We start from the raw sequence: 21,788 nt of genomic DNA, 5'->3' as shown, positions 1-21,788 counted from the left end.
CTTAAATCTATACTCGATGTTAACAAACTTCTCTTCTTCAGAAACGCTTTCCTTACCATTGCCAGTTTACATTTTATATCCTCTCTACTTTGACCATCATCAGTTATTTTGCTTCCCAAATAGCAAAACTCACGTACTGCTGTAAGTATGTCATTTCCTAATCTAATTCCCTCAGCACCACCTGATTTAATTTGACTGCATTCCATTATCCTTGTTTTACTTTGGTTGATGTTCATCTTGTATCCTCCTTTCAAGACACTGTCCATTCCATTCGACTGCTCTTCTAAGTCCTTTGCTGTCTCTGACAGAATTACTATACAAATAGAATAGCTAATTCACAGGATAAAATTTACACCATATGGCCAGTTGTGGACGAAGTGTCTGGCCAGCGCACAAGATCAACAATATAAAGTCTATTTGAAGTAAAAATATTCCTGTTACTGATAAATCAGATATATGTACCACATTTAACAATCATTTTCTGAGCATTGCTGGCGAGTTAAATAAGAATTTAGTTTCTACTGTCTTGGAAAATGCCTTGATACTGACAAGGGGGAGATTGAGCCAATAATTAAATCACTGTAGACCAAGGACTCTCATGGATATGATGGAGTGCCTAGCAGGATATTAAAGTACTGTGCTGCACATGTTAGCCCTGTACTTAGCCATATTTGTAATTTTTCCTCTAAGAATGATCAGTTTTCTGACTGATTAAAGTACCCAGTAGTAAAGCCGCTTTATAAAAAGTGATAATGTAGATAATTTTGGACCTATTTCTATGCCACCAGTGTTTGCTAAAGTTATTGAAATCGTGGTGTATGTAAGGACTGATATTTTATTTCACATAATTTGCTATCAAATGTACATTTCGGTTTTAAAAGTGGTTTAACAACTGAAAATGTTATATTCTATTTTCCCTGTGAGGTACTGGATAGATAACAAATGGTTTCAAATGCTAGTCATCTTTTTAGATTTAACTAAGGCATTTAACTGTGTTGATCACAAAATATAGCTCCAAGGTAGGACCATCATTGAATTTGGCCAGTAGCTCGCAGTTGGCCCACCTCTTACTTCAACAAAAAACAGCAAAATGTTATTATCCACGCTGTTGAGAATGTTTATGATGAGGGGTCTGAGAGGGGCACAGTCAAATGGGAAGTGCCCCAGAGATCAGTGCTGGGGCCACCCCTGTTCATTATTTGTATAAATGATATGGTCTCTAGTATTACAGGTGATTCTAAAATAGTTGTGTTTGCTGATGACACTAGCTTGGTAGTAAAGGATGTTGTGTGCACCACTGGCACTGTTTCAAATAGTGCAGTTCATGACGTAAGTTCATTTCATGGCTCATAGAAAATAAACTAACGCTAAATCGCAAGACTCAGTTTTTACAGTTTCTAGCACACAATTCAACAAAACCAAACGTTTTAATTTCACGGACTGGGCGTATGATTAGTGAAACTGAACAGTTCAAATTTCTAGGTGTTCAGATAGATAGCAAACTGTCATGGTAAGCCCACATTTAGGATCTTGGTCAAAGACTTAATGCTGCCATTTTTACTATTCAAACTGTATCTGAAGTAAGTGATAGTTTGACAAGAAAAGTAGGCTACTTTGCTTATTTTCATTCGCTTATGATGTAAGGTATTATATTTTGTGGCAACTCTTCCCATTCTGAAAGGATGTTATTGGCTCAGAAATGAATGGTTCGGGCAATAAGTGGTGTCTACCCCTATTCATTAGTCTGGTTATTCTGACATTGGCCTTTCAATATATATATTCTTCACTGTCATTTCCCCCATTCGGATCTCCGGGCGGGGACTACTCAAGAGGACGTCGTTATCAGGAGAAAGAAAACTGGCGTTCTACGGATCGGACCGTGGAATGTCAGATCCCTTAATCGGGCAGGTAGGTTAGAAAATTTAAAAAGGGAAATGGATAGGTTAAAGTTAGATATAGTGGGAATTAGTGAAGTTTGGTGGCAGGAGGAACAAGACTTTTAGTCAGGTGATTACAGGGTTATAAATACAAAATCAAATAGGGGTAATGCAGGAGTAGGTTTAATAATGAATAAAAAAATAGGAGTCCGGGTAAGCTACTACAAACAGCATAGTGAACGCATTATTGTGGCCAAGATAGACACAAAGCCCATGCGTACTACAGTAGTACAAGTTTATATGCCAACTAGCTCTGCAGATGACGAAGAAATTGATGAAATGTATGACGAGATAAAAGAAATTATTCAGGTAGTGAATGGAGATTTAATAGTCATGGGTGACTGGAATTCGTCAGTAGGAAAAGGGAGAGAAGGAAACATAGTAGGTGAATATGGATTGGGGGGAAGAAATGAAAGAGGAAGCCGCCTTGTAGAATTTTGCACAGAGCGTAACTTAATCATAGCTAACACTTGGCTCAAGAATCATAAAAGAAGGTTGTATACCTGGAAGAATCCTGGAGATACTAAAAGGTATCAGATAGATTATATAGTGGTAAGACAGAGATTTAGGAACCAGGTTTTAAATTGTAAGACATTTCCAGGGGCAGTTGTGGATTCTGACCACAATCTATTGGTTATGAACTGCAGATTGAAACTGAAGAAACTGCAAAAAGGTAGGAATTTAAGGAGATGGGACCTGGATAAACTGAAAGAACCAGAGGTTATAGAGAGTTTGAGGGAGAGCATAAGGGAACAATTGACAAGAATGGGGGAAAGAAATACAGTAGAAGAAGAATGGGTAGCTCTGAAGGATGAAGTAGTGAAGGCAGCAGACGATAAAGTTGGTAAAAAGACGAGGGCTAGTAGAAATCCTTGGGTAACAGAAGAAATATTGAATTTAATTGATGAAAGGAGAAAATATAAAAATGCAGTAAATGAAGCAGGCAAAAAGGAATACAAACGTCTCAAAAATGAGATCGACAGGAAGTGCAAAATGGCTAAGCAGGGATGGCTAGAGGACAAATGTAAGGATGTAGAGGCTTGTCTCACTAGGGGTAAGATAGATACTGCCTACAGGAAAATTAAAGAGACCTTTGGAGAGAGGAGAACCACTTGTATGAATATCAAAAGCTCAGATGGCAACCCAGTTCTAAGCAAAGAAGGGAAGGCAGAAAGGTGGAAGGAGTATATAGAGGGTTTATACAAGGGCGATGTACTTGAGGACAATATTATGGAAATGGAAGAGGATGTAGATGAAGACGAAATGGGAGATACGATACTGCGTGAAGAGTTTGACAGAGCACTGAAAGACCTGAGTCGAAACAAGGCCCCGGGAATAGACAACATTCCATTAGAACTAGTGATGGCCTTGGGAGAGCCAGTCATGACAAAACTCTACCATCTGGTGAGCAAGATGTATGAGACAGGCAAAATACCCCCAGACTTCTAGAAGAATGTAATAATTCCAATCCCAAAGAAAGCGGGTGTTGACAGATGTGAAAATTACCGAACTATCAGTTTAATAAGTCACAGCTGCAAAATACTAACGCGAATTCTCTACAGACGAATGGAAAAACTGGTAGAAGCGGACCTCGGGGAAAATCAGTTTGGATTCCGTAGAAATGTTGGAACACGTGAGGCAATACTAACCTTACAACTTATCTTAGAAGAAAGATTTAGAAAAGGCAAACCTACATTTCTAGCATTTGTAGACTTAGAGAAAGCTTTTGACAATGTTAACTGGAATACTCTCTTTCAAATTCTGAAGGTGGCAGGGGTAAAATACAGGGAGCGAAAGGCTATTTACAATTTGTACAAAAACCAGATGGCAGTTATAAGAGTTGAGGGGCATGAAAGGGAAGCAGTGGTTGGGAAAGGAGTGAGACAGGGTTGTAGTCTGTCCCCGATGTTATTCAATCTGTATATTGAGCAAGCAGTAAAGGAAACGAAAGAAAAATTCGGAGTAGGTATTAAAATTCATGGAGAAAAAATAAAAACTTTGAGGTTCGCCGATGACATTGTAATTCTGTCAGAGACAGCCAAGGACTTGGAAGAGCAGTTGAATGGAATGGACAGTGTGTTGAAAGGAGGATATAAGATGAACATCAACAAAAGCAAAACCAGGATAATGGAATGTAGTCAAATTAAATCGGGTGATGCTGAGGGAATTAGATTAGGAAATGAGACATTTAAAGTAGTAAAGGAATTTTGCTATTTAGGGAGTAAAATAACTGATGATGGTCGAAGTAGAGAGGATATAAAATGTAGACTGGCAATGGCAAGGAAATCGTTTCTGAAGAAGAGAAATTTGTTAACATCGAGTATAGATTTAAGTGTCAGGAAGTCGTTTCTGAAAATACACTCCTGGAAATAGAAAAAAGAACATATTGACACCGGTGTGTCAGACCGACCATACTTGCTCCGGACACAGCGAGAGGGCTGTACAAGCAATGATCACACGCACGGCACAGCGGACACACCAGGAACCGCGGTGTTGGCCGTCGAATGGCGCTAGCTGCGCAGCATTTGTGCACCGCCGCCGTCAGTGTCAGCCAGTTTGCCGTGGCATACGGAGCTCCATCGCAGTCTTTAACACTGGTAGCATGCCGCGACAGCGTGGACGTGAACCGTATGTGCAGTTGACGGACTTTGAGTGAGGGCGTATAGTGGGCATGCGGGAGGCCGGGTGGACGTACCGCCGAATTGCTCAACACGTGGGGCGTGAGGTCTCCACAGTACATCGATGTTGTCGCCAGTGGTCGGCGGAAGGTGCACGTGCCCGTCGACCTGGGACCGGACCGCAGCGACGCACGGATGCACGCCAAGACCGTAGGATCCTACGCAGTGCCGTAGGGGACCGCACCGCCACTTCCCAGCAAATTAGGGACACTGTTGCTCCTGGGGTATCGGCGAGGACCATTCGCAACCGTCTCCATGAAGCTGGGCTACGGTCCCGCACACCGTTAGGCCGTCTTCCGCTCACGCCCCAACATCGTGCAGCCCGCCTCCAGTGGTGTCGCGACAGGCGTGAATGGAGGGACGAATGGAGACGTGTCGTCTTCAGCGATGAGAGTCGCTTCTGCCTTGGTGCCAATGATGGTCGTATGCGTGTTTGGCGCCGTGCAGGTGAGCACCACAATCAGGATTGCATACGACCGAGGCACACAGGGCCAACACCCGGCATCATGGTGTGGGGAGCGATCTCCTACACTGGCCGTACACCACTGGTGATCGTTGAGGGGACACTGAATAGTGCACGGTACATCCAAACCGTCATCGAACCCATCGTTCTACCATTCCTAGACCGGCAAGGGAATTTGCTGTTCCAACAGGACAATGCACGTCCGCATGTATCCCGTGCCACCCAACGTGCTCTAGAAGGTGTAAGTCAACTACCCTGGCCAGCAAGATCTCCGGATCTGTCCCCCACTGAGCATGTTTGGGACTGGATGAAGCGTCGTCTCACGCGGTCTGCACGTCCAGCACGAACGCTGGTCCAACTGAGGCGCCAGGTGGAAATGGCATGGCAAGCCGTTCCACAGGACTACATCCAGCATCTCTACGATCGTCTCCATGGGAGAATAGCAGCCTGCATTGCTGCGAAAGGTGGATATACACTGTACTAGTGCCGACATTGTGCATGCTCTGTTGCCTGTGTCTATGTGCCTGTGGTTCTGTCAGTGTGATCATGTGATGTATCTGACCCCAGGAATGTGTCAATAAAGTTTCCCCTTCCTGGGACAATGAATTCACGGTGTTCTTATTTCAATTTCCAGGAGTGTATTTGTATGGAGTGTAGCCATGTATGGAAGTGAAACATGGAGGATAACTCGTTTGGACAAGAAGAGAATAGAAGCTTTTGAAATGTGGTGCTACAGAAGAATGCTGAAGATAAGGTGGGTAGATCACTTAACTGATGAGGAGGTATTGAATAGGATTGGGGAGAAGAGAAGTTTGTGGCACAACTTGACTAGAAGAAGGGATCAGTTGGTAGGACATGTTTTGAGGCATCAAGGGATCACAAATTTAGCATTGGAGGACAGTGTGGAGGGTAAAAATCGCAGAGGGAGACCAAGAGATGAATACACTAAGCAGATTCAGAAGGATGTAGGTTGCAGTAGGTACTGGGAGATGAAGAAGCTTGCACAGGATAGAGTAGCATGGAGAGCTGCATCAAACCAATCTCAGGACTGAAGGTCACAACAACAACAACTGTCATTTCTTGTTAACAATATCAACTTATTCCCAAGAATTAGCAGCTTTCACTCAGTTAATATCAGGAGAAATCCAATCTTCATCTGAATCACACTTCCTTGACACTTGTGCAGAGAGGTGTGCAGTATACTGCTGCATCCATTTTCAATAAACTACCACAAGAATACAAAGATCTTAGCCATGTACTTTCAAATCAAAACTGAAGACTTTCCTCATGGGTCACTTCTTCTATTCTGTTGAGGAGTTCCTTGAAAAATTAAACTGATTTTTGTGTTATATTGTTGATTACATTTACATAAACTTATGGCTTGTCCTTTTTGTGTTCAGAAACATTTTATTTTATCTGTTACTGCTTTTACTTTGTAATTTCAGTTACTGACATGTTCCATGGCCTTGAAGATTTGCTCTTCAATTCCTACAGAACTAGACATGTAAAATAAAAATAAAATAACAATCATCTTGTATTACAGAAGATAGTTGAGCATGTGTGTCGCAGAGTGTGGACAGGCTGTACTGTGGAGAAAATTCTACTGTCCACTCCAGTACAGTTCTAACTGAACCCAGTGGATGTGTTCAGCAGCCATTTCAAAAATTCCTTTGTAAACTTATGAGTTGACAGTTTGACCATTGGATAGAAATTCATCATGGACCAAGTCCTTGCTATCAAAAAAGGCAAGCAGCATCATCTCAATCTTGGATTTTGTCAGTCTGCTTCTTCTTGTCTGTCATTGCGTGCAGTACAGTCCGGGCATAACTCTTCTTTCTTTTCAGATGTTCATGAACAATAGTACTTACATTGTCTTTGCGTACCTTCAGGTCTTCTACTATCCATCTCAAAGGCAGTTGCTCATCATCCACAACTATCCATCACCTTCATTCTATGCTGTCTGGAATTGTGCTGGTCTATGGTCTACTCCCAACTATAAAGCATTTAAACTACACAGACACACACTTTTCACTCATTGCTTCAACACTGCACACTTGTGCTAACATGCCATTTGTCTCCATTGCTGTTATTCTGATCTGAATCAAATCATCAAGTGAAGGAATCTCTTAGCTTGGCTTTAGCATCCAACACTGTTCCCCTGTGATTTACATGATAGGGCTTACTCATTGATATGTCTCTCATTGCATACATGCGGGTGCCTCATCTTAACCAGCATGGTTTTTGACATATACAACCATTCACAAGACTGTTCAGATGCAACTTGTATCTTCATAAGAAAAATTCCATTTGATCAAAAGTTACTCTTTCAAGTAACTTTTCAAATGCTGTGGTCAGTGAAATTGGTCTTGAGTTCTGTAGGTTACATGTTATTCCCGCTCCATGCACTGTTCATACCTCAGTGAATTTGAATTGGTCACGGTAAACCCCAGGTTTAAATACTCTTTAGTAAATATGTTAGTGGTTTCATTCCGCAGTGTGCAATAAATCTAGTTAATGCATTATTCCAGATACCTTTGTAACCAGATGATTGAACAGATAGACTTCAGCGATGACAACATTAGCGTGTTTAATTTTATGCTGTCAAAGGAAACATGGGGCGATGTCTTCAGTAAAACTGAAGTAAATAGCATGTTCGACAGTTTCCACAATGTATACCTTCACTACTTTCATATAGCATTTCCAATGAAAAAACGGAAGATTAAGATGTAAAAAATAAATGTTGGGTAATGAAAGGTATTATAACTTCCAGCAGAAAGAAAAAAATTCTTCACTGTCTTATTAAGCACAGAAATACTACTCCAGAATTTAGAAATTACGTGAAAAAATACAACCAAATATTCAGCAAGGTAATAAAAGAAGCCAAAAAACGGAAAAATGATGAGTACATCTCTAATGCAAACAATAAAATGAAAGCTGTATGGAATGTTATTAGAGCAGACACTGGTACAGAACAGTCAACTTCACAAAATATCTCTCTTCAAATTGAAAATAACAGACACTTAGATCCAAAAGAGGTAGCAGAAAAGTTTAACACGTACTTTACAAATATAACAAAGCAGTTAATCAAAAATCAGTATGGCGATGGACCTACATGCCTACCAAATTATTTAAATGCTAGTGTTAAGTCTATGTTCCTTCAAACAGTCATGGAAACAGAGGTGAAACAAATAATAAGGTCACTCAAAATCAAATATTCATTTGGACTGGATGGTGTGCTAGACTATGTCTTTAAAAAGTCATCTGATAATGTATTAAAACATCTAATATTAAACAACTCTTTATCAACTGCAACCTTTCCCAATAGCCTAAAAACAGCTAAAGTAACTCCACTGTTCAAAAAAGGGGCCTCTGAAAATATAAATAATTGTCATCCAGTATCCCAACTCAGTGTTTTCTCCCAAATATTTGAGAAAATTTTCTACAATAGACTACTAAGCTACATTACAAAAAATTCATTACTCTCAGCAAATCAACATGGATTCAGTAAATCAAAGTCTACAACAACAGCAATGTATGAGTACATAGAAGCTGTGCTTAAAGTACTGGATGACAGAAAAGATGATACTGGTATCTTTCTGGCTCCTTCAAAAGCTTTTGACATAATTGACCATGACTTCCTCATTCACAAATTAGATCAAAAAGGTGTCCGAGGAATCCCAAACAGTGGATAAGATCTTACCTAGAAAACAGGCAGCAAGTGGTGGTTTCAAGGCATGATGACATTTCAGTACAAGGAAATATTATCACAACAACACATGTCTCCAGTAAATCAACAATAAAGTACGGAGTGCCACAAGGTTCTGTCCTAGGACCTCTACTGTTCCTCCTTTATATTGATGATATAAATGACTTTATTAAATTGGGAAAACTAATCTTATTTGCTGATGACACCAGCATATTAATAACAGCTGCTGACAAAATCTCATTGGAAGTAGCTGGTTTCAAAAAAATAAACTAATAATAAATAAAGAAAAAACTGTCTTCATGAATTTCCACTCTTCTCCACATGTGCAAAACTTTGTTTCAGTACCATACCTTGAAAATACGTTACTGAACTCAGTTACTGACACTAAGGTTCTAGGCCTATGGGTACAAGATAATTTAAAATGGGACTGTCATATAAAAGAACTTGAGAAAAAACTTCAAAAGCTTGTTATCCTCTGCGTGTGTTAAATAAAAGTGCAAGCAAGTCAACAGTTATTCAGGCATATTATGCATACTTCCAGGCACTACTTCGATATGGGCTAATCTTCTGGAGAAATTCAGCCACCAGCATAAAGATCTTTAGGATGCTGAAAAGAGCAATCAGGGCTACCTGCAATCTAAGAAAACTGGAAACATGTAGACCACATTTCATCCAGATGAAAATAATGAGCCTAGCGAGCCTTTACATATATGAGTGTATCCTGTTCGCAAATGAGTAGCTTTTAAACCAAACTGCACATCTTCAACAAAATAAACATATACACAGTCACAACACAAGGAACACAAATAATATCCACATGTCACAGTGTATAACAGCACTGTACCAAAAAAGTGTATCACAGATAACAGTTCAGCTATATAACAGCCTACCCAGTGATTTAAAATCACAGCAACATTTTTTTTTTTAAACATAATCTTAAGTCATTTCTAGTGGAAAAATGTTTTTACTCTGTAAAAGAATTTTTAAATTGCAAAAAATAGCCTTGTAAACAATGATTATGTAATAATGGTTAAATTCAAATTGCTATATTTATCACTTGTAATTTATGATTGTTATCTGTAATTAATTTTGTCATTCTCTCTCTCTCTCTCTCTCTCTCTCTCTCTCTCTCTCTCTCTCTCTCTCTGTCTGTGTGTGTGTGTGTGTGTGTGTTTTTTTTTCTGCTTCTTTCACAATTTTGACTTATCCTATATTCAATATACTGTTTAAGTATGTAATGAATCAAATGGACCAATAAATAAAATAAAATAAAATAAAAAAGTGCACAACTGTGGATAAGCAAATCATTGGAAACAATGTTGTATCTTATCGTTATTCGTCTTATAAAGAAAGTAATAGTCATAACATTTTGAGTATTAGAGTTAGCAAATATCATACGTGAGAAGTATCTTGAAGTCGTCATTGTCTGTACAACACACGTTCTCGTCATTTTGTAAATAGTGTTTTCTATTCATGAAAAGTAAAGTCGTAAGTAATGTTGGAACATCATCACTGTTTGCCATCTGATAGTAATGTTATTTTAACAGCTTACAAATCACCAGAAGTTCACTGTGATGAATTGTTATATTATTGACATATTGGTTATTCTGAATAATGTTTAAATTTTATGTATTCAGTTCTCTTGCGTAGTTTATGCTTTTGGCATTATATAGACTAAGAAAAACTGCTATGTACATATCCACACAGTTAACATAAATGAAAAAAATCTTGTGGTTGATAGTAATTAGTAACAATTCAAACTGAGAGTCATAACAACAGTTTTCAAATAAGCGGACAGTGATGAAATATGAGGTTTGACAAGTATCTGCAAGCTTTGGAGCACCAACTACTGAAACTATTTCTTGTTGGCAGGTTGTGTAGATGATGTGAGATTAGATGGCAGAGCCCTTCCATTGCCTCCAGCATCCAATGTGACACAGTGGGGACAAGTAACAATGGCTCTTAATCTTGAGCATGGTTGTGGATTTTCCTCTGGTTGCAACTTCATAATTTGTACAGAACCAGTGAAGTGTAGCGATAAATTGAAGCAAACTAATTGCATGTAAGTTGCATGTAAGTGATTTTCTTTTAAAAGTATTTCATTGTCATGTGAACATATAATGGCGGCCATCAGTGTCCAGAAGAGTCTGAAAGTGCAGGGAAGCATTCCGAACAGTGAGCAAAGCATATCTGTAGGTATGCCGGCTACCTCTCTTAATATGCTGCACTTCACTTTAGCACATGTGTGAAAAAAAAAAAAAAAAAAAATATATATATATATATATTATATGAGGTGACTTACCGAACAAAAGCGCTGGCAGGTCAATAGCCACACAAACAAACACACAATAATTTTTCCCACGTGGAATGTTTCCTTCCATTATATTGAATCGTATATATATATAAGGGAACAGCAATGGGTACCAGGATGCGCCCTCGTACGCCAACCTATTCATGGGTCGCTTAGAGGAAGCCTTCTTGGTTACCCAGGCCTGCCAACCCAAAGTTTGGTACAGATTTATTGATGACATCTTCATGATCTGGACTCACAGGGAAGAAGAACTCCAGAATTTCCTCTCCAACCTCAACTCCTTTGGTTCCATCAGATTCACCTGGTCCTACTCCAAATCCCATGCCACTTTCCTTGACATTGACCTCCACCTGTCCAATGGCCAGCTTCACACGTCCGTCCACATCAAACCCACCAACAAACAACAGTACCTCCATTATGACAGCTGCCACCCATTCCACATCAAAAGGTCCCTTCCCTACAGCCTAGGTCTTCGTGGCAAACGAATCTGCTCCAGTCCGGAATCCCTGAACCATTACACCCACAACCTGACAACAGCTTTCGCATCTCGCAACTACCCTCCTGACCTGGTACAGAAGCAAATAACCAGAGCCACTTCCTCAGCCCCTCGAACCCAGAATCCCCCACAGAAGAACCACAAAAGTGCCCCACTCGTGACAGGATACTTTCCGGGACTGGACCAGACTCTGAATGTGGCTCTCCAGCAGAGATACGACTTCCTCAAATCCTGCCCTGAAATGAGATCCATCCTTCATGAAATCCTCCCCACTCCACCAAGAGTGTCTTTCTGCCGTCCACCTAACCTTCGTAACCTGTTAGTTCATCGCTATGAAATCCCCAAACCACCTTCCCTACCCTCTGGCTCCAGTCCTGGTAACCGCCCCCGGTGTAAAACCTGTCCCATGCACCCTCCCACCACCACCTACTCCAGTCCTGTAACCCGGAGGGTGTACACGATCAAAGGCAGAGCCACATGTGAAAGCACCCACGTGATTTACCAACTGACCTGCCTACACTGTGATGCATTCTATGTGGGAATGACCAGCAACAAACCGTCCATTCGCATGAATGGACACAGGCAGACAGTGTTTGTTGGTAATGAGGATCACCCTGTGGCTAAACATGCCTTGGTGCACGGCCAGCACATCTTGGCACGGTGTTACACCGTCCGGGTTACCTGGATACTTCCCACCAACACCAACCTATCCGAACTTCGGATGGGAACTTGCTCTTCAATATATCCTCTCTTCCCGTTACCCTCCAGGCCTCAATCTCCGCTAATTTCAAGTTGCCGCCACTCATACCTCACCTGTCATTCAACATCATCTTATCCTCTTCACTTCCGCCTCGACTGACATCTCTGCCCATACTCTTTGTCTTTAAATATGTCTGCTTGTGAGGTGTCTGCTTGTGTCTGTATATGTGTGGATGGATATGTGTGTGTGTGCGAGTGTATACCCGTCCTTTTTTCCCCCTAAGGTAAGTCTTTATGCACCCGGAATTGGAATGACTCCTTACACTCTCCCTTAAAACCCACATCCTTTCGTCTTTCCCTCTCCTTCCTTCTTTCCTGATGAGGCAACAGTTTGTTGCGAAAGCTTGAATTTTGTGTGTGTGTTTGTGTTTGTTTGTGTGTCTTTCGACCTGCCAGCGCTTTCGTTCGGTAAGTCACATCATCTTTGTTTTTAGATATATTTTTCCCACGTGGAATGTTTCCCTCTATTATATTGATATCAGTAATTTGAACCCAACAATTACGTGTGTTATTGTCACTGTTGCATTTCGAAATCTTTTCTGTCGTCTTATTTTCTCTTTCTGTTTTTGCCAGTAGCTTCACTTTGTATTCACCTTCTCCTTTTTACCATAATCTGCTATACCATTTTATCCCGCCTATATACACTCAGTAATACGTAACACACTTCCAAACCATAACCAAAAAAATTTTTTTGCCGCTTTCAACACTACCGCCGCTATAAAGTCCACCATTTCTAGTTCACAAACAGTTCCTTTCACCTTTTAAACAACCATTTCGGCTAGTTCTAATAACTTTCGCCTTATTTCCATGTCCGTTTTTCGCATATCACTGATAATTTTTATCCGCTTCCCACAGGTTTTAACGTCATTATTTCTTCGTCAGACAATTGTTAACCTCATTTTCATAATCTCCCACCACAAAACCACTCCTTTTAATATATTACACGCAGTTTTTTCGAAATTTTCCCGAATTTCACCGTCCTTTAACGTGTTTTGGCGGCAACACAACCACCTAACCTTTGTGCACATCGTTGTCTACCAACCCAAGTCCAACATAGCCCAGCTGTAACCAACACCTTCTCGCCTTTTTTCACACCAGATCTCCAGTTACTTTCCAGTTCACCTTTCTCTCTCCCCATATATTTTTATTTTCATTTTCATTTCAGCCTCATTTTACACTTTCCACCTTCTAATACCATGTCACCCTCACAACACCCCCACAACGACCCCATTAACTTTTATTTACATTCCCTCCGCAAACATGCCTTTGCCCTAGCCAGATTACGCTCCCATATTCTATTTTCTCGGGCTTGTCTGTCATTTGGCATTACCCCCAAAGGCCTCACACATAAAGTTCCCATCTCTGGCTGCAACCCTTCTTTCCATCACCAGTTCCAAAATGAACAATCCATTGCCCTCACCCAACTAATCCTTCACCTACACATCAACTCAGCCAATGAACACACCCGTCAACTCCTATCCTTAATAAAAGTCCTGAATCTTTCCTCTCCCACATCCACACCGGCTGTTCAGAGCATCCTCCTACAGGTCAACCGTAAATTAGAACAGCATGCCACCCTCCACCTCAAAAAACTATCCAATCTCCTGGTTTCCCACTTCCGGAAAGGAAACTCACTCACCCTTCACAACCTTTCCAGCAAACCTCAACCTCCTCTCATTGCACACAAACCCAGTCTCTCCCATCTACTCAATCTCCCACTTCCAGCTCCACTCCCACCAAAACCTCAAAATTCCAATCAACACAATCTGGAACCACAACACCCTAATTCATTAGCTAACCTTTCCCCCAAACCTCTCTCCCAATCTGAAACCTCTGTCCTATCCAAAGGTCTCACCTTCAGCCCCACTCCCAGATTCAACCAAACAGCCCTCGTCAAAGATTTACTGTCCTACACTCGTACTCTCTGCTGGAAATATCACTTTGCCACGAAGAAAAATGATCCTAACCCTACTCCTAATGATCCAACTCCCCAAGACACCATCCAAATTGAACCCTGCCTGGAACAGTTCCGTCCTCCGTCGCAGCGGGACCCACCTCCTCTTCCTCAAAATCACCCTCTCCAAACCTTCCAGGAATTTCTGAATTCCAGTCTTGCATCTCAATCCTTCTTAAAAAACCTTAATCCTACTCCCAAAATCACCACTGCTGAAGCCCAGGCTATCCGTGATATTAAGGCTGACCGATCCATCGTCATTCTTCCGGCGGACAAAGGTTCCATGACCGTGGTGCTTGATCGTCGGGAGTATGCGGCTGAGGGACTGCGTCAGCTTTCAGGCAACACCACATACAAAGTTTACCAAGGTAACCCCATTCCCGATGTCCAGGCGGAGCTTCAAGGAATCCTCAGAACCTTAGGCCCCTGCAAAACCTTTCACCTGACTCCATCAACCTCCTGACCCCACTGACACCCCGCACCCCTACCTTCTACCTTCTTTCTAAAATCCACAAACCCAATCATCCCGGCTGCCTCAGTGTAGCTGGTTACCAAGCCCCCACAGAACGTATCTCTGCCTACGTAGATCAACACCTTGAACCCATTACATGCAGTCTCCCATCCTTCATCAAAGACACCAACCACTTTCTTGAACGCCTGGAATCCTTACCCAATCTGTTACCCCCGGAAACCATCCTTGTAACCATTGATGCCACTTCCTTATACACAAATATTCCGCACGTCCAGGGCCTCACTGCGATGGAGCACTTCCTTTCATGCCGATCACCTGCCACCCTACCTAAAACCTCTTTCCTCATCACCTTAGCCAGCTTCATCCTGAACCACAACTTCTTCACTTTTGAAGGCCAGACATACCAACAATTAAAGGGAACAGCCATGGGTACCAGGATGGTCCCCTCGTATGCCAACCTATTCATGGGTTGCTTAGAGGAAACCTTCTTGGTTACCCAGGCCTGCCAACCCAAAGTTTGGTACAGATTTATTGATGACATCTTCATGATCTGGACTCACAGGGAAGAAGAACTCCAGAATTTCCTCTCCAACCTCAACTCCTTTGGTTCCATCAGATTCACCTGGTCCTACTCCAAATCCCATGCCACTTTCCTTGACGTTGACCTCCACCTGTCCAATGGCCAGCTTCACACGTCTGTCCCCATCAAACCCACCAACAAGCAACAGTACCTCCATTATGACAGCTGCCACCCATTCCACATCAAACGGTCCCTTCCCTACAGCCTAGGTCTTCGTGGCAAACGAATCTGCTCCAGTCCGGAATCCCTGAACCATTACACCCACAACCTGACAACAGCTTTCGCATCTCGCAACTACCCTCCCAACCTGGTACAGAAGGAAATAACCAGAGCCACTTCCTCAGCCCCTCAAACCCAGAATCCCCCACAGAAGAAACACAAAAGTGCCCCACTCGTGACAGGATACTTTCCGGGACTGGACCAGACTCTGAATGTGCTCTCCAGCAGGGATACGACTTCCTCAAATCCTGCCCTGAAATGAGATCCATCCTTCATGAAATCCTCCCCACTCCACCAAGAGTGTCTTTCTGCCGTCCACCTAACCTTCGTAACCTGTTAGTTCATCGCTATGAAATCCCCAAACCACCTTCCCTACCCTCTGGCTCCAGTCCTGGTAACCGCCCCCGGTGTAAAACCTGTCCCATGCACCCTCCCACCACCACCTACTCCAGTCCTGTAACCCGGAGGGTGTACACGATTAAAGGCAGAGCCACATGTGAAAGCACCCACGTGATTTACCAACTGACTTGGCTACACTGTGATGCATTCTATGTTTGAATGTCCAGCAACAAACCGTCCATTCGCATGAATGGACACAGGCAGACAGTGTTTGTTGGTAATGAGGATCACCCTGTGGCTAAACATGCCTTGGTGCACGGCCAGCACATCTTGGCACGGTGTTACACCGTCCGGGTTATCTGGATACTTCCCACCAACACCAACCTATCCGAACTCCGGAGATGGGAACTTGTTCTTCAATATATCCTCTCTTCCCGTTACCCTCCAGGCCTCAATCTCCGCTAATTTCAAGTTGCCGCCACTCATACCTCACCTGTCATTCAACATCATCTTTTCCTCTTCACTTCCGCCTCGACTGACATCTCTGCCCATACTCTTTGTCTTTAAATATGTCTGCTTGTGAGGTGTCTGCTTGTGTCTGTATATGTGTGGATGGATATGTGTGTGTGTGAGAGTGTATACCCGTCCTTTTTTCCCCCTAAGGTAAGTCTTTCTGCACCCGGAATTGGAATGACTCCTTACACTCTCCCTTAAAACCCACATCCTTTAGTCTTTCCCTCTCCTTCCTTCTTTCCTGATGAGGCAACAGTTTGTTGCGAAAGCTTGAATTTTGTGTGTGTGTTTGTGTTTGTTTGTGTGTCTTTCGACCTGCCAGCGCTTTCGTTCGGTAAGTCACATCATCTTTGTTTTTAGATATATTTTTCCCACGTGGAATGTTTCTCTCTATTATATTGATATCAGTAATTTGAACCCAACAATTACGTGTGTTATTGTCACTGTTGCATTTCGAAATATTTTCTGTCGTCTTATTTTCTCTTTCTGTTTTTGCCAGTAGCTTCACTTTGTATTCACCTTCTCCTTTTTACCATAATCTGCTATACCATTTTATCCCGCCTATATACACTCAGTAATACGTAACACACTTCCAAACCATAACCAAAAAAATTTTTTTGCCGCTTTCAACACTACCGCCGCTATAAAGTCCACCATTTCTAGTTCACAAACAGTTCCTTTCACCTTTTAAACAACCATTTCGGCTAGTTCTAATAACTTTCGCCTTATTTCCATTTCCGTTTTTCGCACATCACTGATAATTTTTATCTGCTTCCCACAGGTTTTAACGTCATTATTTCTTCGTCAGACAATTGTTAACCTCATTTTCATAATCTCCCACCACAAAACCACTCCTTTTAATATATTACACGCAGTTTTTTCGAAATTTTCCCGAATTTCTCCGTCCTTTAACGTGTTTTGGCGGCAACACAACCACCTAATCTTTGTGCACATCGTTGTCTACCAACCCAAGTCCAACATAGCCCAGCTGTAACCAACACCTTCTCGCCTTTTTTCACACCAGATCTCCAGTTACTTTCCAGTTCACCTTTCTCTCTCCCCATATATTTTTATTTTCATTTTCATTTCAGCCTCATTTTACACTTTCCACCTTCTAATACCATGTCACCCTCACAACACCCCCACAACGACCCCATTAACTTTTATTTACATTCCCTCCGCAAACATGCCTTTGCCCTAGCCAGATTACGCTCCCATATTCTATTTTCTCGGGCTTGTCTGTCATTTGGCATTACCCCCAAAGGCCTCACACATAAAGTTCCCATCTCTGGCTGCAACCCTTCTTTCCATCACCAGTTCCAAAATGAACAATCCATTGCCCTCACCCAACTAATCCTTCACCTACACATCAACTCAGCCAATGAACACACCCGTCAACTCCTATCCTTAATAAAAGTCCTGAATCTTTCCTCTCCCACATCCACACCGGCTGTTCAAAGCATCCTCCTACAGGTCAACCGTAAATTAGAACAGCATGCCACCCTCCACCTCAAAAAACTATCCAATCTCCTGGTTTCCCACTTCCGGAAAGGAAACTCACTCACCCTTCACAACCTTTCCAGCAAACCTCAACCTCCTCTCATTGCACACAAACCCAGTCTCTCCCATCTACTCAATCTCCCACTTCCAGCTCCACTCCCACCAAAACCTCAAAATTCCAATCAACACAATCTGGAACCACAACACCCTAATTCATTAGCTAACCTTTCCCCCAAACCTCTCTCCCAATCTGAAACCTCTGTCCTATCCAAAGGCCTCACCTTCAGCCCCACTCCCAGATTCAACCAAACAGCCCTCGTCAAAGATTTACTGTCCTACACTCGTACTCTCTGCTGGAAATATCACTTTGCCACAAAGAAAAATGATCCTAACCCCACTCCTAATGATCCAACTCCCCAAGACACCATCCAAATTGAACCCTGCCTGGAACAGTTCCGTCCTCCGTCGCAGCGGGACCCACCTCCTCTTCCTCAAAATCACCCTCTCCAAACCTTCCAGGAATTTCTGAATTCCAGTCTTGCATCTCAATCCTTCTTAAAAAACCTTAATCCTACTCCCAAAATCACCACTGCTGAAGCCCAGGCTATCCGTGATATTAAGGCTGACCGATCCATCGTCATTCTTCCGGCGGACAAGGGTTCCATGACCGTGGTGCTTGATCGTCGGGAGTATGCGGCTGAGGGACTGCGTCAGCTTTCAGGCAACACCACATACAAAGTTTACCAAGGTAACCCCATTCCCGATGTCCAGGCGGAGCTTCAAGGAATCCTCAGAACCTTAGGCCCCTGCAAAACCTTTCACCTGACTCCATCAACCTCCTGACCCCACTGACTCCCCGCACCCCTACCTTCTACCTTCTTTCTAAAATCCACAAACCCAATCATCCCGGCTGCCTCATTGTAGCTGGTTACCAAGCCCCCACAGAACGTATCTCTGCCTACGTAGATCAACACCTTGAACCCATTACATGCAGTCTCCCATCCTTCATCAAAGACACCAACCACTTTCTTGAACGCCTGGAATCCTTACCCAATCTGTTACCCCCGGAAACCATCCTTGTAACCATTGATGCCACTTCCTTATACACAAATATTCCGCACGTCCAGGGCCTCACTGCGATGGAGCACTTCCTTTCATGCCGATCACCTGCCACCCTACCTAAAACCTCTTTCCTCATCACCTTAGCCAGCTTCATCCTGAACCACAACTTCTTCACTTTTGAAGGCCAGACATACCAACAATTAAAGGGAACAGCCATGGGTACCAGGATGGTCCCCTCGTATGCCAACTTATTCATGGGTTGCTTAGAAGAAACCTTCTTGGTTACCCAGGCCTGCCAACCCAAAGTTTGGTACAGATTTATTGATGACATCTTCATGATCTGGACTCACAGGGAAGAAGAACTCCAGAATTTCCTCTCCAACCTCAACTCCTTTGGTTCCATCAGATTCACCTGGTCCTACTCCAAATCCCATGCCACTTTCCTTGACGTTGACCTCCACCTGTCCAATGGCCAGCTTCACACGTCTGTCCCCATCAAACCCACCAACAAGCAACAGTACCTCCATTATGACAGCTGCCACCCATTCCACATCAAACGGTCCCTTCCCTACAGCCTAGGTCTTCGTGGCAAACGAATCTGCTCCAGTCCGGAATCCCTGAACCATTACACCCACAACCTGACAACAGCTTTCGCATCTCGCAACTACCCTCCCAACCTGGTACAGAAGGAAATAACCAGAGCCACTTCCTCAGCCCCTCAAACCCAGAATCCCCCACAGAAGAAACACAAAAGTGCCCCACTCGTGACAGGATACTTTCCGGGACTGGACCAGACTCTGAATGTGCTCTCCAGCAGGGATACGACTTCCTCAAATCCTGCCCTGAAATGAGATCCATCCTTCATGAAATCCTCCCCACTCCACCAAGAGTGTCTTTCTGCCGTCCACCTAACCTTCGTAACCTGTTAGTTCATCGCTATGAAATCCCCAAACCACCTTCCCTACCCTCTGGCTCCAGTCCTGGTAACCGCCCCCGGTGTAAAACCTGTCCCATGCACCCTCCCACCACCACCTACTCCAGTCCTGTAACCCGGAGGGTGTACACGATTAAAGGCAGAGCCACATGTGAAAGCACCCACGTGATTTACCAACTGACTTGGCTACACTGTGATGCATTCTATGTTTGAATGTCCAGCAACAAACCGTCCATTCGCATGAATGGACACAGGCAGACAGTGTTTGTTGGTAATGAGGATCACCCTGTGGCTAAACATGCCTTGGTGCACGGCCAGCACATCTTGGCACGGTGTTACACCGTCCGGGTTATCTGGATACTTCCCACCAACACCAACCTATCCGAACTCCGGAGATGGGAACTTGTTCTTCAATATATCCTCTCTTCCCGTTACCCTCCAGGCCTCAATCTCCGCTAATTTCAAGTTGCCGCCACTCATACCTCACCTGTCATTCAACATCATCTTTTCCTCTTCACTTCCGCCTCGACTGACATCTCTGCCCATACTCTTTGTCTTTAAATATGTCTGCTTGTGAGGTATCTGCTTGTGTCTGTATATGTGTGGATGGATATGTGTGTGTGTGAGAGTGTATACCCGTCCTTTTTTCCCCCTAAGGTAAGTCTTTCTGCACCCGGAATTGGAATGACTCCTTACACTCTCCCTTAAAACCCACATCCTTTAGTCTTTCCCTCTCCTTCCTTCTTTCCTGATGAGGCAACAGTTTGTTGCGAAAGCTTGAATTTTGTGTGTGTGTTTGTGTTTGTTTGTGTGTCTTTCGACCTGCCAGCGCTTTCGTTCGGTAAGTCACATCATCTTTGTTTTTAGATATATTTTTCCCACGTGGAATGTTTCTCTCTATTATATTGATATCAGTAATTTGAACCCAACAATTACGTGTGTTATTGTCACTGTTGCATTTCGAAATATTTTCTGTCGTCTTATTTTCTCTTTCTGTTTTTGCCAGTAGCTTCACTTTGTATTCACCTTCTCCTTTTTACCATAATCTGCTATACCATTTTATCCCGCCTATATACACTCAGTAATACGTAACACACTTCCAAACCATAACCAAAAAAATTTTTTTGCCGCTTTCAACACTACCGCTGCTATAAAGTCCACCATTTCTAGTTCACAAACAGTTCCTTTCACCTTTTAAACAACCATTTCGGCTAGTTCTAATAACTTTCGCCTTATTTCCATTTCCGTTTTTCGCACATCACTGATAATTTTTATCTGCTTCCCACAGGTTTTAACGTCATTATTTCTTCGTCAGACAATTGTTAACCTCATTTTCATAATCTCCCACCACAAAACCACTCCTTTTAATATATTACACGCAGTTTTTTCGAAATTTTCCCGAATTTCTCCGTCCTTTAACGTGTTTTGGCGGCAACACAACCACCTAATCTTTGTGCACATCGTTGTCTACCAACCCAAGTCCAACATAGCCCAGCTGTAACCAACACCTTCTCGCCTTTTTTCACACCAGATCTCCAGTTACTTTCCAGTTCACCTTTCTCTCTCCCCATATATTTTTATTTTCATTTTCATTTCAGCCTCATTTTACACTTTCCACCTTCTAATACCATGTCACCCTCACAACACCCCCACAACGACCCCATTAACTTTTATTTACATTCCCTCCGCAAACATGCCTTTGCCCTAGCCAGATTACGCTCCCATATTCTATTTTCTCAGGCTTGTCTGTCATTTGGCACTACCCCCAAAGGCCTCACACATAAAGTTCCCATCTCTGGCTGCAACCCTTCTTTCCATCACCAGTTCCAAAATGAACAATCCATTGCCCTCACCCAACTAATCCT

The 21,788-nt window shown here is 42.8% G+C and overlaps 2 protein-coding genes across 2 annotated transcripts in view; both read left to right on the top strand.

The window, feature by feature from the left end:
- LOC124803340 (neural-cadherin-like) overlaps positions 1–9,387 on the top strand; it is a 196,133-nt gene extending 186,746 nt beyond the window's left edge. The window contains exon 20 of the mRNA XM_047264525.1: positions 9,326–9,387. Coding sequence (XP_047120481.1) covers positions 9,326–9,387 — 62 coding nt within the window. The remainder of the gene's footprint in view (positions 1–9,325) is intronic.
- A 1,340-nt stretch (positions 9,388–10,727) lies between these two features.
- The window catches only part of LOC124803129 (neural-cadherin-like), a 55,639-nt gene continuing 44,578 nt past the window's right edge, over positions 10,728–21,788 (top strand). The window contains exon 1 of the mRNA XM_047264308.1: positions 10,728–10,846. Coding sequence (XP_047120264.1) covers positions 10,740–10,846 — 107 coding nt within the window. The 5' untranslated portion in view covers positions 10,728–10,739. The remainder of the gene's footprint in view (positions 10,847–21,788) is intronic.

Source organism: Schistocerca piceifrons, chromosome 6 (assembly GCF_021461385.2).
Source record: "Schistocerca piceifrons isolate TAMUIC-IGC-003096 chromosome 6, iqSchPice1.1, whole genome shotgun sequence".
NCBI lineage: Eukaryota > Metazoa > Arthropoda > Insecta > Orthoptera > Acrididae > Schistocerca > Schistocerca piceifrons.
This window is presented reverse-complemented; position numbering and strand designations above follow the sequence as displayed.